The sequence below is a fragment of the Gossypium hirsutum genome, chromosome A13, assembly GCF_007990345.1.
Source record: "Gossypium hirsutum isolate 1008001.06 chromosome A13, Gossypium_hirsutum_v2.1, whole genome shotgun sequence".
Taxonomy (NCBI): domain Eukaryota; kingdom Viridiplantae; phylum Streptophyta; class Magnoliopsida; order Malvales; family Malvaceae; genus Gossypium; species Gossypium hirsutum.
Window position 1 is genome coordinate 15,007,355 of NC_053436.1, and position 20,063 is coordinate 15,027,417.

Below are 20,063 nucleotides of genomic sequence, written 5' to 3' on the forward strand. Positions count from 1 at the left end.
AACTTTAAATAAATTAAATAATAAATATTTTTAATTATTGAAAATTTAAATTTATTTTAATCATTAAATTAAATTTCTTTTTAATTATTTTAAATTGTTTCAAAATCGTACCTATTTCTTATAATTTTAATAAATAATAGCTTATTATTAAAATTTTAAAAGCAAATAATCATAAATAATTAGTTATACTATGAGATTGATGTCATAACCTTGAGTGATTAAATGCATGCTTTTTTTTTAGATTAATGTAAAAATTTGATGACTAGTGTTGCTAAGAAAAACCAAACTGCTCAAGTTTGCTTACACTTTTGAAAAGATAGTCATAATCAATTATCCTTTCTATATCCTCGTTATTGTTTACCACGGATCTTCGAGAATTTTTTCTTTACTGTTCATCTTATGGCTTTCATCTTTTTCTGATGTGTTATTCTTAATTTTTTATGAAACTATATTATTATATCTAATTATATATTTATGGTTTTATGTCGGTTGACATTTAAAATCAAAATAATGATAATATATGGTAAAGACACGAAAATTTGTGGAGGGAGATAGTACCTTAGCAACAAAAGTTGTTTGGGATGATGAGCTGACATTGATATTTTGTGAACTTTGCGTGAATGAAGTCAACGCTGGTAATAGACCGACAACTCATCTAAACTCAAAAGGATGGGAAAATGTCATTGCTCTTTTTCAAGCAAAAACTCTAAAAAATTATGGAAAACCTCAATTGAAAAATAAGTGGGATACATTAAAAAAGGAATGGAGGTTATGGAGGGAGTTGCTTAAGGAATCTACAGGTATTGGATGGTGTCCATCTAAAAAGACGGTCGATGCTACGAAGAATGGTGGGCTGAAAAAATACAGGTTAGTGTTAACTTTATCATTATTTTAATGCATAAAGTTTAGTGAAATTAATAATTTACAAATATAAATATCTGAGTATAACATTTAACATGTTATGTAGGAAAATCCTGATTTTAAAGGATTTAAGAACAAAGGAATTGAACCACGATTGAATGATTTAATGTGGCAAATGTTTGGTGGCATTGTAGCCACTGGAGAGAATGCATCGTAACCTTCGTCTGGTGTTTTTCCAAGTGGGGTTCCTATGGGAGATGATACACCTAATGAGGGATTTGGTGATTCAGATGAAAATAGTAATGAGAATGAAAGTATCCCTCCTAATGAGGTACCAACAAACCCTCCTCGTGAAACTCCTAATCAAAGAGAGGAAACACTTGAGGTTGTACACGGTAAAGGAAAAAAATCAAGTTCAAGTAGAAAATCATCAAGAGATTCATTGGCTACTCATATTGAGAAATTGTGTGAGAGTATGGCTAGTCCAAGGAAGTCAGTGAATGAAATTGTTTTTCCTCACTCTGAATATACTATTTCAAATGCAATGGATGATTTGCGTGATTTGGGAGATGAAATTCCAAAAAAAGATGAATTGTACTATTTTGCCATCAAAATGTTCCAAATACCGGTGAAACGAGAAGTGTTTTTGAATTTAGATCCAGATGTTAGGGTTTGGTGGCTTCGACGTGAGTATGCTGAACAAAATCCAATTGCATCATTTTCATCCTTGGTAGCAACATCCTCATTTCCCTTCCAACCATACCATCCATCACCTCCACCATAAGCTCCTTAGAATTATTATTGTAATACAACTATGCTACTTTTTTATATGCAAAACTAATGTATAATCTACTTTTTCATATGCAAAACTAATGTATGATCTACTTTTTTATATGTGAACCTAATGTATGATCTACATTTTTATATGCAAAACTAATGTATGATCTACTTTTTTTATGTAAACCTAATGTATGATATTTTTTATGTTTGGTATTTTTAGCTATGCTTTTATTCAATTTTTTATGTTGTATAGAATGTCACAAGTTATTAATTTATTTTCATTTGATTACTTTTTCAGGTTATGGATGAATTTAACAATATGTATAATAGTTTTTATATGAATTATGATACCCCTGAATTAAGTGAAGAAGCTCAACGAAGAATAGCCACAATTGTTACACAAGTTGAGCACAACAATTATCATGAAGAGGAAGAACAAGTGTTAAGCAGTGTATTGCTACACCATGAAACTTATTTCACTAAGCAACCGTGTATGGATTCAAATTATACAGGTCAAATGTGGGTGGACGAAGTATTAAATGGGCATGATAGTCGTTGCATGAATAGTTTTAAGATGCCAAAAAATATATTTCACAGCTTGTTGCATGATTTGCAAACCAATTATGGCTTAAAGCATGGGAATATATCTGTGATGGAGAAGTTAGCATTATCATTGTATATTCTTGGAAATAAAGAATCAAATTCAAATGCAGCAGAGCGATTTCAACGATCCTGGGAAACTGTTAGTCGAATTTTTACTGATATGTTACATATATTTGCTCGAATGGGAATAGACACGATTAAACCCACTGAAGGTCAATTCGAGGAAGTACCGAACCATATTCGACATGATACAAGATATTGGCCTCACTTTAAGGTAAAATTTAAACAATCTTTATATTTTTAAAATATAAATTATTTCTAACTTTTATCTCATTACTTGTATTTATTTTAAAGGATTGTATTGGGGTCATAGATGGAACACACATAAAAGCATGCATTTCGCCTTCTTGTCAAATACCTTATATCGGACGGAAAGGTGAACCAACTCAAAATATTATGGCAGTTTGTGACTTCAACATGTGCTTTATTTTTGCATTTCCTGGTTGAGAAGGAACAGCACATGACAATAGAATTTTTTTGCAAGCACTTAGAAAACAAGAGTTAAAGTTTCCACACCCTCCACCAGGTTGAACTTTAATTCTTTTTAATTAATCTTTACATAAAAATAATATTAAAATTTTTAATTTTTTTAAACTTGATATTATGTTTTACTTTTTTGTAGGAAAATATTATCTTGTGGATTCAGGATATCCACAAATGGCAGGTTTTCTAGGTCCATATAGGGGGGAAAGATATCATTTACTTGACTTTCATCGAGGTAATCATCGAGCATCTGGAAAAAAAGAAATTTTTAATCATGCCCATTCTTCGTTACGCTCTGTAATTGAACGAACATTTGGAGTGTGGAAAAAAAATGGCCAATATTAAGAGATATTCCAAACTATTCATTCGACAAGCAAATTTTAATAGTTATTGCAACAATGGTTTTGCATAATTACATTCGAAGACATGCTTAGTCAAATGATGAGGATTTCCAAAAAACTATAAGTTTCATTTTAAAATTCTCAGATTTCCAAAAAACTATTAAACTTTTCTCAATTTTTTTCAAATTTCAACCTAATGACCATTTTTTTAATCAAACAAAAACTTTTTTACGAATGTAGATGCTAATGTGGCAAGGAGGGAAGGAGAAAGGGTGCCTCATAAAATGCGCTTGTCACATCAACAAAGACGAGTTCAATAAAACATGCTTCCATCACCTGTATAAAAAATCGAAACATTCTCTAAAATTTGAAAAAAAAAATGGGTCATATATAAAAAAAAAAAGAAGCTTGAAAACAAATATTAATAAATAAGGATTTGAATTTTTGTTTGATTTAGAATATTTTCTTTTATCGATTTTTAAATAAAATAATTTTTTTAATATTTATATTATAATTACATGATTTGTTCCTCTACTATGTCGATATTTACAACCTAATACTTCCTTTAATTTAATCTCTTTACTCTTGTAATATTATAAGCATGTCCAAATTAATAACATCATTAGTTGTCATCATTAAACTAATGACATTAATTTTTTCTTAATCAACCTTAAACATTTGCCTAACATGTAATTTTATGATGTGTCTACCTTGATCAAATAACATTAAAAGGATTTCATATTAAATTTTTATTTTCATGTAATCACTTTAATATTAGTAAATATATTAAGAAACTAACAGCATTTATAAAAGTAAAATGACCAATCAAGTCAAATTAAAATAGGACTATTTCATAAAAGATTAAAATTTAAAAGTTTAGCATATTAGAGGGACTAAAATCAATATTAGACCTAATTACGTAACACTTGCCAAAGTATCTTCATGTAAACCGCCGTCATCGTCCCCCTCTCTTTCCATCAATAGCAAAAGCATTCAGTCTCTGTGAATACAATTTTGAATTTCAAAGGGCTTCAAAAATTTAAGATTTCATTTGCAGATTAAACGTTGAAACCCTCAAATTTTATTTCGGGTCAGAGAATCGATTCAACCATGGTTTCCGATAAGAAAAACCTGTCGCCCTCGTCTTCGAGAAAGCTAAACTCTCCCCCGGCAGAAGAAACCACGCCTCTTATAGACAACACGAAGCCGCTATCGTCACATCCAAAGACCTTGGCCAACGTTTTTATAGCCATTGTCGGCGCCGGGGTTTTGGGTATGCCTTACGCTTTTAAGAGGACCGGGTGGATCATGGGGTTGCTCATTCTTTCCTTCATTGCCGCCTCCACCACCTACTGTATGACGCTTTTGGTTCAAATCCGCCGTAAGCTCGACTCGTACGAAAATGGCACGACCAATATTTCTTCTTTTGGCGATCTGGGATTCGCTGTTTGTGGCACACTTGGCAGGTTTTCTTGTTGTTTTAATTATGCTTTCTTGAATTCTTTCTTAATTTGGATTGTCTATGCTCTTGTTTGCTAGGTCTAACCGTTTGGAAATTTTGGTTAATCTTAAATGTGTTCCTAATTAGTCTCGCATTGGATTACTGTGTGTTTTAAAGTTCTACCATGAAACTAAAAATGCACCATATTATCGGGTTAATTTCACTAAATGTATGCACCATATTATCGGGTTAATTTCACTAAATGTTCTTAAACTTTTAAACTTTTATAAATTGACCCCTAGCTCCAAACTTTGTAATTAAATCTAAAAGTATCGGTCTACTCAGTGATTAGCTTGACCGATCAGTAGAACATATTTAAAACATATTAAAAATAATGAGATAACTTCTATATTTTATTAGGAAAGTATTCGATAAGACACATGATTTTTTTTCTTTTTTAAAAAAGACACCCTACTTGCGTTGTTAAATATTTTCATTGGAGTGTATCAAACACCAATCAATTTTCCAAACCCTGTTTGTTCTTAACCTGTTAAATCTAAATTGTTTGTATACACGTGTTTACAATTCTGTTTACGTGTTTTAGATACATTGCATTTAGATACATTGCATGTCATAATTGAATTGTCGTTTAATGCCAAAATTGACATCTAAGCTGATGGAATATCTGATTAATACAATACTCATAATTTGAGGGCTCAAATAGAACATTTGGAAGTTTAGGAACTAATTTGGAACATGAGCAATAGACTGAGGACATTTCCTAAATTAACCCTTTTTTTTGCTTCACCAGGTTTATTGCTGACCATTGCAAGAGCTGCCTCTTCTTGATGATTTTACGGCTAATCATTCTTTTTCCCAATGGGGAAACATAAACATCCCAATTTGATTATTTTATCCTCTCATTGCTAAAGATTTTAATAATTCCATTGACAGGTTTGTTGTTGATGTGCTCATTACTCTCTCTCAAGCTGGATTTTGTATTGGATATCTTATATTTATTGCCAACACTCTGCTCCATCTTTTTCACGACGAACCATTCTCGGATTTGAGTCTAAGTTCCGGGATCTCCCGTTTTACGGTGAAGAGTTTGTATATATGGGGATGTTTCCCATTTCAGTTGGGGTTGAACTCAATCAAAACATTGACACATTTAGCTCCACTAAGCATTTTTGCTGATGTTGTGGATATTGGGGCAATGGGAGTGGTTATGTTGGAGGATTTGAGACTCATTATGCTCCGAAGGCGTGAAGTTAAGGCTTTTGGTGGTGTCTCTGTGTTCTTTTATGGCATGGGTGTGGCTCTTTTTGGATATGAAGGGATTGCTATGGTTTTGCCTATAGAATCTGAGATGAAAGACAATGCAAAGTTTAACAAAATATTGGCACTTAGCATGGGGTTGACCACTTTGATGTATGGAGCATTTGGAGCTTTGGGTTATTTTGCTTTTGGTGATAAAACCAAAGATATCATCACTTCTAACTTGGGGACTGGCTGGATTAGCAGTTTGGTTCAACTAGGCCTTTGCATCAACTTATTTTTCACTTTCCCCTTGATGATGAATCCAGTTTACGAGATCGTCGAGAGGCGGTTTTCGGGAGGGAGGTACTGCTTGTGGCTAAGATGGTTACTTGTTTTGATTGTAAGCTTGGTAGCTTTGTTCGTCCCGAATTTCGCGGATTTCTTGTCCTTGGTCGGAAGCAGCGTATGCTGCTGTTTGGGGTTCATATTGCCCGGTTTGTTTCATTTGTTGGCGTTCAAGGATGAGCAGGGATGCAAGGGATGCAGTTTGGATATTGGAATCATGATCTTTGGAGTTGTTCTTGCAATTTCAGGGACTTGGTTTTCTCTAATGGAGATATTATCCGCGAAGGAGTAGATGTACAATATCGTAGTGAAGGTGAAGTCTCCATACTACTCGTTTTAATCGTATTGGTAAAAATCCCATCATATTCTTTAGGTCTCTAAGTTCTAGATGATGAAATTATGACCTCTCCCCTTGTTCTTGCAGTTCCAGGGACTTGGTTTTCTCTAACGGAGATCTTATCCACGAAGACATACAAAACTGTTCCTCGTTCGAACCGTATTCATAAAATCCAATAATATTTATTAGGTAAGAAACTACTTCATCAATCATAAAGTTGAAGAGGCCTTTGATATTTTACCTCAACTCATGTTTGAATTGTTGATAGATTAGTGATAGTAAAATGTTTCCCCATATGTTCTCCATTCAGCAATTTTTATATGATATTACAATAATTTTCTTCTTTCTTTCTTCTATGTGTCATTCCAAGGATTACTATGCCTTTGAATCACTTCCCTGTCCTTTATATTTGTAAATCTGCATAGTGATTTTTGCAGCGATTCTTAAGTTTTAGATTGTGTTCTGAAAGCCCCATATGTTAGCTATGGTGTGAGAGTGCTTCACTGAATAATTATAAATGTTGAGGGATTTTAACTTCTTAGAGAAAAGTCTGCGAAGTGTTGTAACACTCCTAACCCGTATCCATTACCTGAATAAGGTTATGAGGTATTACTTGACTGAACAAAACTTCTATAAGGTCAAAGATACTCACTATCAAAACATAACCGAATATCTAATAACAAATTAACTATTGTCAAGTTATAACTAAAACATTTCACCACATTAGTTCAATTATAAGGCTTCTCTAAACAAAATGAGCAAGCCATCTTCGCATGGTTATAATGTATACAAAGTCGAAATATCATTCTACCTATAGTCTATCCTATACATGCCTTAAACCATGATGATATACAATCTTCTCAACTCACATAATGACTCGATAGTGTGATGATATCTCCGGCCCTTCTAACTCGAGCTAAAGTATAAACCTATAAGAAATGGAAAAGAGAACACGGAGTAAGGTTCAATTCTTAGTAAGTTTTAAGCAATGCAAACAATTAATTTACTTATAGATCAATTATTTCAAATTTTCAAGAAATCATTCCTAGATAATTGCCATTTTGGCCAAGTATCCATGAACATAATGCATATTTAGCAAATTCACCTCACTTGAATCTGAACTCAATTAAAACCAAATATTGAAATCACAAATAAGATCATAAGAACTCGAAAAGCATCTCATTAACAAGTTTTAACCATATTTGCAACAAAATCACAAATATACTACAAGTTGTCTTCCTGAGCAACAGTCACTAAATTATTTATAACTAGAGATAAGAAACTCCAAATCAAGTGCCGTTAATTTTTCCTGAAATTAGACTCATATATCTTCCATCCATTAAATTTTTAGAATTTTTGGTTTGACCAATCAATACCAGATTTTTATTGAAGTTTCCCCTGTTTCACTGTTTGACTATTCTGACCACTCTTCACTACGAATCAATTTTCTCATTATACAGAATTCAAAATATGTTATCGTTTATTTCATTTGAAACTAGACTCATTAAGGAGTCTAAGGATATAAATTTTATCTTATAACCATTTTTGTACCATTTATAACGATTTTCTGAAAATAGAACAGGGGACCTCGAAGTCATTTTGACTCTATTCCATGCCACTTCAAATATCTCATTATCGGAAATTCTTTTTCTCACACGGTTTCTTTTATAAGAAACTACACTCATTAAGATTTCATGACATAATTTATTCAGCTTCTAACTCAACTCCCACAATTTATGGTGATTTTCCGAAATCATATTACTGCTGCTGTCCCAAGCAGATTTATTACCCATTCTTGCATTCATATTATTTAACATGTATATCACCAAATCAATCTCATATAACCTTTCACCATAACCGAATACACACATACACATATGAGATTTTCACATATACTTCTCATTTCTCAATCATGATTCAATTCCGATCAATCTAACATATAAAAGTATATAATACATACCTGATCAACTTAATGTATTTGACATATTCAATGGTAGTTTACTACGAACATTCGAAATCATAATCTTACTCCAATCATCAGCATTAAGTCTGCTAGGTTTAAAACCCAAATCCAATCACCACCACAAAGCATGCAGGACTTTAAGCCCGAATATAATACCAGCACGAATTCCTTCGGGGCTTAGCCCGGATATAACACCAGCACGAATGCCTTCGGGGCTTAACCCGGATATAACACCAGCACAAATACCTTTGGGGCTTAGCCCGGATATAACACTAGCACGAATGCCTTCGAGACTTAGCCCGGATATAACACCAGCACGAATGCCTTCGGGACTTAGCCCGGATATAACACCAGCACGAATACCTTCGGGACTTAGACCGGATATAATTCTCCATTATCATGCACATATATATATCATAACACATTAGCATTTTATTTGCATTACTTGAACACAAGCACAACGTGCTTATCAACCATTCCACTTTCGGCTCAATAGCCACATACAAAGAACACGATTTCGTTTCGCTATCCAACATGATTTCTATAACCATTCGGCTACAAGTCATATACACAAATTATTTATCCCACTACGTAATTCAAGTAGAACCAATAGGTCACAATTTATTTATTATGCTTATATACCATGATTTTATCAAATCATAAGCTAAGTTTCATTAGTCAAAGACTTACCTTGGTATATTCGAACGGTTGTAGATTGGCTACTCTATTGCTTTCTCTTTTCCCCTATCCAACTTTGATCCTCCATGCTCTTGAGCTTAATAAATGCAAATAGATTTGTTTAATATCTTAACCAATATTGTTTACTTATTATTCACATTCGGCAATCACATTCGGCAATCACATAACAAATCTATTTTGCATTTCACCATAATAGCCACTTGCCATAAAACAATTAAGCCACAATCATTTAATTTACCTAGCTTAGACTTAGATTAATAATTATCTAAATTATTTAAACATTCAACACAAACTCTTCTTTAATTAAGCACATATTCGGCAAGGAAAAATGGTAATTTAGCAAACCTTAGTTTAACATATAATTTGTTTATAACACATTTTAAGCATTCTTTTCATTCCGTCAACTCAAAACACATACATTACTCAAATATAACCAAGTTCATATTCGGCAATAGCATCCAACATGATAGTCGATTCTTTCCACTTAGCATCTAATGCATACATATGATCATTTGTTTGGCTCAAACGCCCATCCACCATGATTCGTCCAAATTAACATGAAACAACAACCATATTCTTTATTGACTACTATGGCTGAAAGCTCTATTCATTCCCAAAATAAAAAATTTAACATGGGTCAAATAAAGAGGTTGGTAACTAACTCAAAAATTAACTAAAATTTTTAGAATTAACATAAACTTTATACCTTAGTTTAAGCCTAGGATGACCGAGTGGTGTTTCTCCCCTATTCTTCCTTCACATTCGGCTTAGAAGAAACAAAGATGAACACTTTGTTTTCTTCACCCATTTTCCCCCTTTTTTAATTATTATTATTCTATAATATAAAGCCATTTAATTAGAATAATGCTAATAGAAAATTCATATATTATATATTAACTAGTAACATGGCCGGCCACTATCTAAAATGAGTAATTTGACATGCAACACCATTCTTTTCAATACATGCATTAATAGACCATTATAAAATTAACCTATCACATTTCAAAAGTGTCTCACATAAGTCCTATTTAATAAATTCACATACAAATGATCAAATCAAAGCATGAAACTTTTACACATGCATTATCTCATATAATAGACATGAAATTTAACATTTAATTATTTTTACGACTCGATTTTGTGGTCCCGAAATCACTTCCCAACTAGGGTCAAATTAGGGCTATTACAAGTGTCGTCCATAGAAAGAGGATGAAGCCCCTCAACAGGTTTGATGTTGAGCCTAAGATATGTCCATATTTGGTTGTATCCCTAGGTTTTGTTTCCTACTTCCCCCAAGAGTTGTAAAGGGTTCATAGAGGGGAGCCCCTTATCCACCAAGGAAATATTAACATTTGTTCTTGGTGTAATTCGAACTCATGTCCTTATATAACATTTGTGGATAAAGAGGGTATCACTTGTTCTAGCTAGATCAAGCGGTAGTATAGGCACCTTAAGCTCAATACCAAATCTGTTGATAGGGTTAGTCCGCTCTCAACGAATGATACTTCGCTTATTTCTCCCTAACTAAGTTTGATCTCCCCTCAACAATAATATTAGTTTGCATGACACGAGGAATTGCTTAAGAAGTTGAATGATGCTTCCCGTTTTGGTCAAACTATGGTTAATTTTCTTTCCTATTGTATATTCGATTTAGGGATTTAGTTTTTTTTCTTTCTTAGATCCTCTCATGTGTAGTAGTTACGTTGAATTTTGATTAAATTTAGAGTCAAACTAGATAGGACACTTAAATGAGGAGAAAAACTTTTCCCACACTTTTTTATTATCTAGTTTACTTAACTTTACTTAACAAGCATTAAATTTGTTATCACTCGATAAAACTTGAACATGCATTTGGTAGGGATTTGGTTTTTTTGTACTTTAATTTAGCATGCTGTTGGTATTTTGCCTTAGTCCAAATCACTATAAATGTTAACAAATTCATTACTTGGTTGATTTTTTATTAAAAAGGACAAATCATGAGTTGAGTTAGATTTTTTTTAAATGCTGTACAAAATAAGATATTTTTAGTGACAATTTAATGAAAAATAAATAATTTGATAACTATATTTCATAATTTTTTTATTATGTTAAAAGAGATGTAGAATAGAGAAATGGAGAAGCAAAAAGAGAATAGAAAATATAAAAAAATTTAAAAGAATATAAAAGAAAAAATTACTCTAAACGAAAAAATATAATATCAATTGTATATTTTTTATTTGAAATAATAATTTAACGTATCACGTCAGTTTACTATTATACCGGTAACGGTGATAATAATAGTATAAATCAAAAGTTAGGATTTAGGGATTTCTTTTTATACTTTTATCTTATAAAAAGAAAAGAAAAAAAAAAGGGTGATTGATTGACCTAGTAATTAGAAAACAAAAGATTTGATAGAATGTTGACTTCTTTACAGCTACGACTTTATACGAGGACGAGAGAGGTGAAGTATTGTGTTGACCATTGGATAAGCAATGAAAAAATTAATAAATTAATAAAATGAAACTTCAGTATTTTTCCTTAGGGGCCACATTTGTCAGCAATTTCAATTGAACCATACAAAAAGTCAAAATGAAAGTGACTAATGCCACCTAGCTTTGGGATTTTTTTTCTCTACGTTGAAAATTAACATTTGTATATTTTAATAATTAATTTAAATTATAATTATAATTATCTCAAATTCCAATGAATTTTCTCTACATATATTAAATTTAGGATATCCTTTTCGGATTTAGATATAGTGGTGATTATGAGTGGAGTCATTCGGCTCAGTCCAAAGACTCACTTAAAAAGTAAGAGAGATTAAGTAAAAATATATGTTCGAAAAATAGACTTAAATAATAATTTTTTTTGTTTGGGCTTAGCCTAAATATGAAAAAAAAATCATGTTGTTTTACTATTGTTTTGCTACTATTTTCCCACTGTCTTACTGCCATTTCATTTTACTACTTTTTAGATATATTTGCTTGTTAAATTGCATACATTTTAGTGTAGATATATAGACTTTTTTTAAAAGAATTTATTTTCAATTTGTTGAAAACATTTATTTTAATTTTTTAATATATCTATTATATTTTTTAAAAAATTATATAAAAATAAAATAAATTAAATTAACATGGTCGAGTCATGCTAGGTCTGAATTTTAACATTTTTATCTGAGTTGAATTTGGGCAAAAATTTAGGTCCATTTTTTAGATCAAGTTCAAGCCTATCATTCAGATCTAAAATTTTATTAGGGCCCGACCTAATTCATGGACACTTCTATTTATATATATATATTGATTATCAATCAATTTGTGTATTATAATAAATCATTCTATTTATAATTATTCAATTGTACTTATTACAATTGTAATTATCCTTATAACCTCACTAATATGTAATCATTTTAATATTTGATTCAATTTTTTCAACATTAATTTATCAAATTACTTATAAATTTAAAAAATCCTATAAAATTATTATTTTTATATATCCATAATATCAGCGAAAGAAAAAAATTATGAAAAAAATATAAAGAATTGATTGAAGCTTTTTTGTTGATACTTTAAAGAACTAATGTTCATATCTTCATGTTTTGTTTTTAAGTAGTTTCTTTTAATGATTTTATATAAATTATTTAAAAAAATATAAATATTTTTATAATAATATTACATTTTTAATTAAAAATAATTTTTAAATTTTTTTCTAATTGAATTTGTGTCAAGTTAACTCGAACTAAGTTAAAAGCTTTGTATTAATATAGATAATTTAAAAGAAATGTATCTTGTGATCTATAATTTAGTCGTGTAAAATTTTGAGATTCATTGCATTAGATATCATTGAAGTATAATTCATATTTAAATTATTCTTTGTTATACTCGTTCTCATACGCTACAATTATATATTAGCGAAAGAGTCCTACCTTTATAGTCGTTCTATATATAATAGGGCATCATTCTATTAGGACCCACGTCAATTCGTCACAGTAAGAGAGAAGCTTCAAAAGGCATACTAAATCTCTATCGGTAAGCTCTTTAAGCTTATGAAACCCTTTGAAACCACCATTCTCAATAGCTCTTTATTCATTTACGGTGAAAATTACCTTCATTTTAATAGCTTTTCGCACTCCAATAATGTGATTTAAAGTAACAAACAACCCCAACTTTTGTGTTGTAACATTTTTAAATTTCAAAACATTTTCATTAATTTTTTTCAAACTAAATCATCATTTTATCAAAGTGATTTCATGAATCTAGATGTCAACTTTGACGTTAAATGTCAACTTGAACTAGATATTAATGTTGTTTAAACTGAACCGGTTGATTGGACCAAAAACTAATAGGGGTATGAATTTGAAGAGAGAGAGAGATTAGATTGATTGATCCACAAACCACTTATAGCCGAATAAATTGGGCTAAAAAATTGATTGATTAGCATTTGACTTCATTTTTTCTATTTTTAATAAATTTTTATAAATTTTAAATAATTTATTTAATGAAATCGAATTAACTGATGAAATCGGAATTGATAATTTGACCCACTAAATCATGAATCTAATTCTACAAACCTTCCTAGATGTACTTAAAATAATTAATAATTAATGCATGTTAAAAAGAACTTCCAAAGCTGATGGTTATAATGACAGAATGACTTAATTAAAATGATACTTTAGTTTGAAGATTAAATTAAAAGGTTTTGAAGTTTAGGATCTTTCAGAATTTAACCCACCTTTTAGGGGTTCCCGGTGCAATTAAACTTGAAAATTGTATTCAAGTTACATTGCTTTGCCTAATGAAGAAGTTTGGTCAAATTTTGCTACTAATCCCTGTATTTTAATTTTTTTCAATTTTTTTAGAATTAATCAATTTTATTCATTGTATTTTCTAAATTTTGTAGTGTTTAAATACGCTAGATCAAATTTTATTAGCCTTGTATCATGCATAATTTGTAGATTTAATCCTTGTTCACCAATTTGATAATTTCTAGCTCTTACACTTTAATTTCTAGCTCTTACACTTTTCAAATTTAGTTTTAATTTAAACCCTAAATTGTTAAATCCATGAGCCAAATCAGGTTGCTTTTGCTAACATGACATTACATAGGCAATAACATATTTATTACATAATATTTTAGAAATAACATAATTTAATAGTTATTGTGCGATATTGTTAAGGTATAATGATTTATTTGGCCTTTCAACTCTATAAAAAAATCATTTTAGTTCTATATTTAATTTTTTATCTTTATTAGTCTTTAAACTTAAAATATTTGTCAAATCACTTCAAAATGGATGGAAAGTTTAATGTTTATTAACTTTATTGATGTGACATTCATGTGGAAGTTTATGTGTTGTTAATAGTTAATTAATTTTTTTAAATTAACAAAATAATTTTTTATAATTTTAATATTTTTTTGAATTTTCTAAAATTTAATTTTTCGTCCATTTTGGTTAATCTGACAAACATCACAACTTTAAGAACTATAAGAGGTAAAAAAAAAAACTAAAACAATTTTTTTATAAAATTGAAGGGCCAAATAAGTGATTATGCCTCTTCATAATTCTTTAGTATAAATAAATAAATAATTTTTGCAGTTGATGTGTTTTTCAAAGCAGATTGAAACAGCAGCCAATAGAATAAATAAACGTGAAGTCCATGGAAGTTCTTGAAAATCGATTAGTATTAATAAATTTAACTATTTTTTCATTATGGTTTTAGTCCATCTACTTTACTAAAACTTAGGATTTCACCAATCTACTTTAATTTAACATAATTTAGTCCTCCTACTATTATAAAATATTATTAATGTATTCAAATTGATATCACTGTTAATAGTTATCGCTAAAGTAACAATTTATTTTTTTCTTTTTGAATAACCTTACACATTTGGATGATATTGTAAATTTATAATACGTTGAACATGGTTTATGAGACTTTGTACGGTCCCAACTGTGTGATCAAATAACAATAAAAGGATTTTATGTCATTATTTAAATGACAACATCTAATTGTATTATTAATTTGGACTTGTTAATAATATTATAAAAGTAGGTCAAATTTTGTTATTGACCCCTTATTATACGTAAATTGAGGATTTTAATATTTGTATTTTAATTTGGTTATTTTTAATCTTTATAATTTTCGTATTTTGAAATTTTATTCATGCCTCAAACAATAGTTGCTAAATCCATTAAGTTAGACTATGTTATTTCAAAAATCTTATACGACAAACATGTTATCACGCATACAATACAATATTGACTTGCTATTTTCACATAATGCTCAAAACACATACACACACGATATTTTAGTTAATTGATTTTACTGAACTAGAATTTCAATATTAGAAAAGTATGTGAGCTAAAAATGATTAAATTGGAGAGAAAAAAAAACTAAATTCACGTGTATACATAGTTAGAAAAGTTTAAAAACATAAATTTTTCTATTCATTTTGAGGTGATTTGATAAAAAAAATTCAAATTTAAGGGTTAGAAAAGGTGAAAAATTAAATGAGAGCTAAAATGACTTTTTTTGTAAAGTTGAAGGGCCACATAAGTTATTATGCCAAAAAAGTATAGGAACTAAAATTGTCTAAATTAAAGTATAAAGATTAAAATTGTAACTTATGCATAGTATAGGGATTACTAGCAAAATATCACCATAAAAATATAGTGACTAAATTAAGTCAAATTAAAGGAATTAATATCTAATTTCAGAATAGTACAGGGACTAAGCCTTAGATTTTTTTCCCTATTGACTGATCTTCTAGAGCACGGCAGTTGACCGAAGATAACGTTACCTTGAAGAAGCTCAGTTAACAATACAACCAAAGACTCAGTCTTTTCATTTTAAATTTTTTTATTTAGTAATTTATCATAGTACATGCACTTTAAATTTTCTTTTGGGCAATAATATTTTTTATTATCATTATTTAGTTATTTTCATTGTCAAAGTTTAGTTGCTGAATTTTATTGAATAACAAAAATCCAATTTGTGGAAACAAAACCAAGATTTGAAGTCAACTGAAGGGAAAGAAAAGGAAAATAGTAACCCTTTTTTTGTGTGGTTGGATTGAGAGGTAAAGAAAGGATTTGTTGTTCAAAACAAGAATTTTGATTTTTTTTTCGGTCCCTTTTATCATCACCTTGTTGAAATATATTTATATTCCCCTTTTGTTTGGTAAAGAGAGATATTTGAAGATGGGAAATTGCTGGGGTTCTTCAGCTGATAATCCAACAACACCAAGCACCACTGGTCGTCTTAGTTCTGGTACCTTTTTCTTTTGTTTCTTGGTTTTGCTCACTTTTGCAATTAGATTGCCTTATTTTCTTAAGTGGGCTCAGGTTATTTTTTTTATTTAGCTGAAATTTATTGATAAAATCCATATTTTTCTTGTATTCAGCACCATAAACCCAATTCTTGATGCTGTTTTGTTGTTGTATTTGGATCATTGACTTGTGTATTTATTGAATATGGTAGACTTTGTGTTTTGATCATTATATACTGTTATAGTATTTTTCATTTGCTGTATTATCAGTATTAGAACTCCATATGTTTGACAAATTTCACAATCTAAACATTTACATTTCCATTGTGTGGATTGCAATACATAGATTGTTTCTTAGTTTTGCTCACTTTTGCAATTAGTTTGCCTCATTTTCTTAAATGGGTTCAATTTTTTTTCTTCATTTAGTTGAAATTCATTGATTTGATCCTTTTTGTTTTTGTACTCAACACCCAAAACCCAGTTCTTGACGCTGTTTTGTTGTTGTGTTTGGATCATTGACTTTTGTATTTCTGGAATATGGTAGATTTTGTGTTTTGATCACTATATCCCTGTGTTGAAATTCATTGATACAATATCCATACTCTTTCTGTATTCAGCTCCAAAAACCCAGTTTTTCCGTACTTTTTTTTATTAGGGATAGGGGTAGGGTTGTCCAAGAATTGAACCCTGAATTGGTGTCAGCTGAGGACTTGAACACAAATCCTTTGCCACTACACCAGTGGTTCAGTCAACCCAAAAAAATCCAGTTGATGTGTTTTGTGTTGTATTTTGATCATTGACTTGTATATTGTTCCTGTATTTTTAGTATTACTACTCAATTTGTTGGCTAAATTCACTATCTAAACATTTGTACATATTCTCCATTGTGTGGATTTCAATAGTAATATCTCAGACAACCAGCAACACAGCATCTTATTCAACTTCTAGGGGCAGTAACATCTCCCAGGGCAGCGGGTTCTCGGCTTCGAGTGGGGGCGAGGCTTTTCCCAATGGGCAGATATTGCCCGCTCCGAACCTAAGGATCTTCAGTTTTGCAGAACTGAAGACTGCAACTAAGAATTTTAGGCCTGACATGGTGCTCGGTGAGGGAGGTTTCGGTAAAGTCTTCAAAGGCTGGATCGATGAGAAGGCACTAGGGAAGAGTGGAAGTGCAACCCTCGTTGCTGTTAAGAAACTCAACTCTGAGAGCTTGCAAGGATTTGAGGAATGGCAGGTAATTTCTTTAATTCTCGAGAAGTTGTTGCTTTTTCTTCTTTAACTATTGCTGTTAAAATGAAGTTTTAGAGTTCAAAGCTCATTAAAAGTGAATAATTCTTCAACGCTAAACCGTATTATTATGCTTTACATTGCTAATTCTGGAAGTATTTCTTACAATCTGCGTCTCGGGACAACCAGTTTCATGCCCTGCAAAATTTGTAACTAGAGTTTTACAAATGCCATATCTCGTATAACATCATAAGATTGTTTCTTGTCATTTTGAATTGGTGCTTTTGCCTTGTTATAGAACTTCAAAATTACGATATAAATTAATAGCTCACATATCGAAATGTGCATTTTGGGAATTGTTTACTGCTTGTTTTACTGATTTTTTAAAAAAAATATTTTAAAAAGGTATAGACATTCATGGTTGTTAAAGCTTTTGTTTCATCTTTTGTTGGTGCAGTCGGAGGTAAATTTCTTAGGAAGGTTGTCTCATCCTCACCTTGTAAGGCTACTCGGGTACTGTTGGGAGGATAAAGAGCTTCTTCTTGTTTACGAGTTTATGCAGAAGGGTAGCTTGGAAAACCATCTATTTGGAAGTAAGAGTTTGGAAATTAGTTGTTTATATCTCTGATTTTCTCATGCGAGCATATATTCTATGTATGCACACTTTCAATCTCGTATTTCTGGCAAGTTAATTTTGTTCATCGTACTCTTCATGGTCTTTGTTAACCAGGGGGTTCTAGTGTTCAATCACTTGAATGGAACATACGGATTAAAATTGCGATAGGAGCAGCAAAGGGCCTATCGTTCTTGCACTCGTCGGACAAGAAAGTAATTTACAGAGATTTTAAAGCCTCAAATATCCTACTTGATGGGGTAACTTTCCGAACAACTCGTTAAATTCGTTTAAGGGTTAAAGGCCTAAACAATTGATGAATTATACGACATTCTCCTTGAATGCATACAAAAGAGACATAAATTTAATGTAGTTCAGCTATTGGTTACATTGCAGTCATATACCGCCAAGTTATCGGATTTTGGGTTGGCCAAATTGGGTCCTTCGGCTAGCCAATCGCATGTAACAACGAGGGTTATGGGCACATATGGTTATGCAGCTCCAGAATATGTTGCTACAGGTAATCCTCTGAAATATTTCTGAACTTTGGATGTTTGCATAAGTGATGTCCTTGTATTGCTAAATATTATTGCATTTTCGAGACAATTGAGCAAAACCAACTTTGCACTTCTCATGACTCGAATACTTTTTGATTTAACAGGACATTTATACGTAAAGAGCGATGTGTACGGTTTTGGTGTTGTTTTAGTCGAAATTTTAACAGGGTTGCGAGCACTTGATCCAAATCGACCCAGTGGGCGACATAATCTGTCAGAATGGATAAAACCGTATTTATCCGACAGAAGAAAACTAAAAAGCATAATGGATAATCGGTTGGAGGGCAAATATCCATCCAAAGCTGCAGTTCGAATAGCCCAGCTCGCTTTAAAATGTCTTGAACCTGAACCTAAGTACCGTCCATCAATGAAAGAAGTTGTAGAAACTTTAGAACAGATTGAATCAATAAATCATAATCCAAAAGAGCCTCGAAACCGTACTGCTCGTCAAACAACTCGTAGGCATCGCCAGCAGCCATTGCATCATCGATCTCCACTAGCTCCAAAGAATGAAACAGGTCGAGCCAACTAGAATCCTCCACAGCTGAGTTAAGTTGTGGAATATCTGCCCAATTTGTTGCAGGTCACAATATTAACATGCTAATTGTTTCACAAAACATTTCCCTTCCTTTTTTTTTTTTTATTCTTGTATTTATTTTAGAATCTACGAGTTCCATTTTTTCGTTGTGACTCATGTTTTATTTCAGTAAGTACAGCTTTTCGTGCTTGATATCTTGTTAGAATTGTTCTTATTAATTCAGTTATGCTGTTTCTTATACCCGAAATCCCTTTGTTTATCGATCTCAAACAGTTGAGATAAAAACCGATCGTTGTAATCGGATCCTAGCAATGGAAACCTGCCTATATTTTCGTGTTTTTCGGCCACTACTTGTTACTTTGCATGTATTTTTAGTGATGAAGAAAGGTTGTAGGCTTTGTTTCAACAGTTCTTGCTGTTATTGAGAGTTCCATCCTTGATCACTTATTTAGAGATTCAAATCACCATACACTCAAACAATCTCGAAATTGACCCGGATATGTCTAACTTAAATTCAGAATAACTCAAACTCAAATGGTTTTGAACCCAAAATTGACTCTAACCCGAAATTATCCAAACTTGAAATGATTCAAGCTTGAAATGAACCAAAACGATTTGACTCGAAAAATCGACCCCCAAACTTAAAATACCGAACCTAAAATTAACCTAAACCTGAAATGATCTAAGCTCAAATTTACTTAAACTGA

The 20,063-nt window shown here is 31.2% G+C and overlaps 2 protein-coding genes across 4 annotated transcripts; both read left to right on the forward strand.

Moving 5' to 3' along the window:
- The first annotated feature begins 4,048 nt into the window (after positions 1-4,048).
- On the forward strand, positions 4,049-7,055 carry LOC107894001 (amino acid transporter AVT3B). Of its 2 annotated transcripts, none has more exons than XR_005907507.1 (3): positions 4,049-4,594; positions 5,524-6,522; positions 6,599-7,008. XR_005907507.1 is itself a non-coding variant. In XM_016819169.2 (3 exons), the coding sequence occupies exons 1-2, from the start codon at positions 4,239-4,241 to the stop codon at positions 6,464-6,466; spliced, it is 1,299 nt and encodes a 432-aa protein (XP_016674658.1). In that variant the 5' UTR covers positions 4,051-4,238; the 3' UTR covers positions 6,467-6,487; positions 6,599-7,055. The 2 variants fall into 2 exon arrangements, 1 of the variants encoding a protein (XP_016674658.1); XM_016819169.2 differs by having other exon boundaries at positions 4,051-4,594; positions 5,524-6,487; positions 6,599-7,055.
- Positions 7,056-15,876: 8,821 nt separating this feature from the next.
- Positions 15,877-19,694, forward strand: LOC107894000 (probable serine/threonine-protein kinase PIX13). Of its 2 annotated transcripts, XM_016819168.2 has the most exons (7): positions 15,932-16,232; positions 16,340-16,423; positions 17,324-17,655; positions 18,106-18,241; positions 18,379-18,521; positions 18,658-18,781; positions 18,923-19,694. In XM_016819168.2, the coding sequence occupies exons 2-7, from the start codon at positions 16,354-16,356 to the stop codon at positions 19,348-19,350; spliced, it is 1,233 nt and encodes a 410-aa protein (XP_016674657.2). In that variant the 5' UTR covers positions 15,932-16,232; positions 16,340-16,353; the 3' UTR covers positions 19,351-19,694. The 2 variants fall into 2 exon arrangements, with proteins under 2 accessions (XP_016674656.2, XP_016674657.2); XM_016819167.2 differs by having other exon boundaries at positions 15,877-16,423.
- The last annotated feature ends 369 nt before the right edge of the window (positions 19,695-20,063 follow it).

Bases quoted from the DNA above. Each gene is read 5' to 3' on its own strand.
- LOC107894001 (XM_016819169.2), top strand. From the start codon at position 4,239: ATGGTTTCCGATAAGAAAAACCTGTCGCCCTCGTCTTCGAGAAAGCTA. The intron at 4,595-5,523 runs GTTTTCTTGTTG...TTCCATTGACAG, and splicing joins GTTTGTGGCACACTTGGCAG to GTTTGTTGTTGATGTGCTCA.
- LOC107894000 (XM_016819167.2), top strand. From the start codon at position 16,354: ATGGGAAATTGCTGGGGTTCTTCAGCTGATAATCCAACAACACCAAGC. The intron at 17,656-18,105 runs GTAATTTCTTTA...TTGTTGGTGCAG, and splicing joins AAGGATTTGAGGAATGGCAG to TCGGAGGTAAATTTCTTAGG. The intron at 18,522-18,657 runs GTAACTTTCCGA...GTTACATTGCAG, and splicing joins CAAATATCCTACTTGATGGG to TCATATACCGCCAAGTTATC.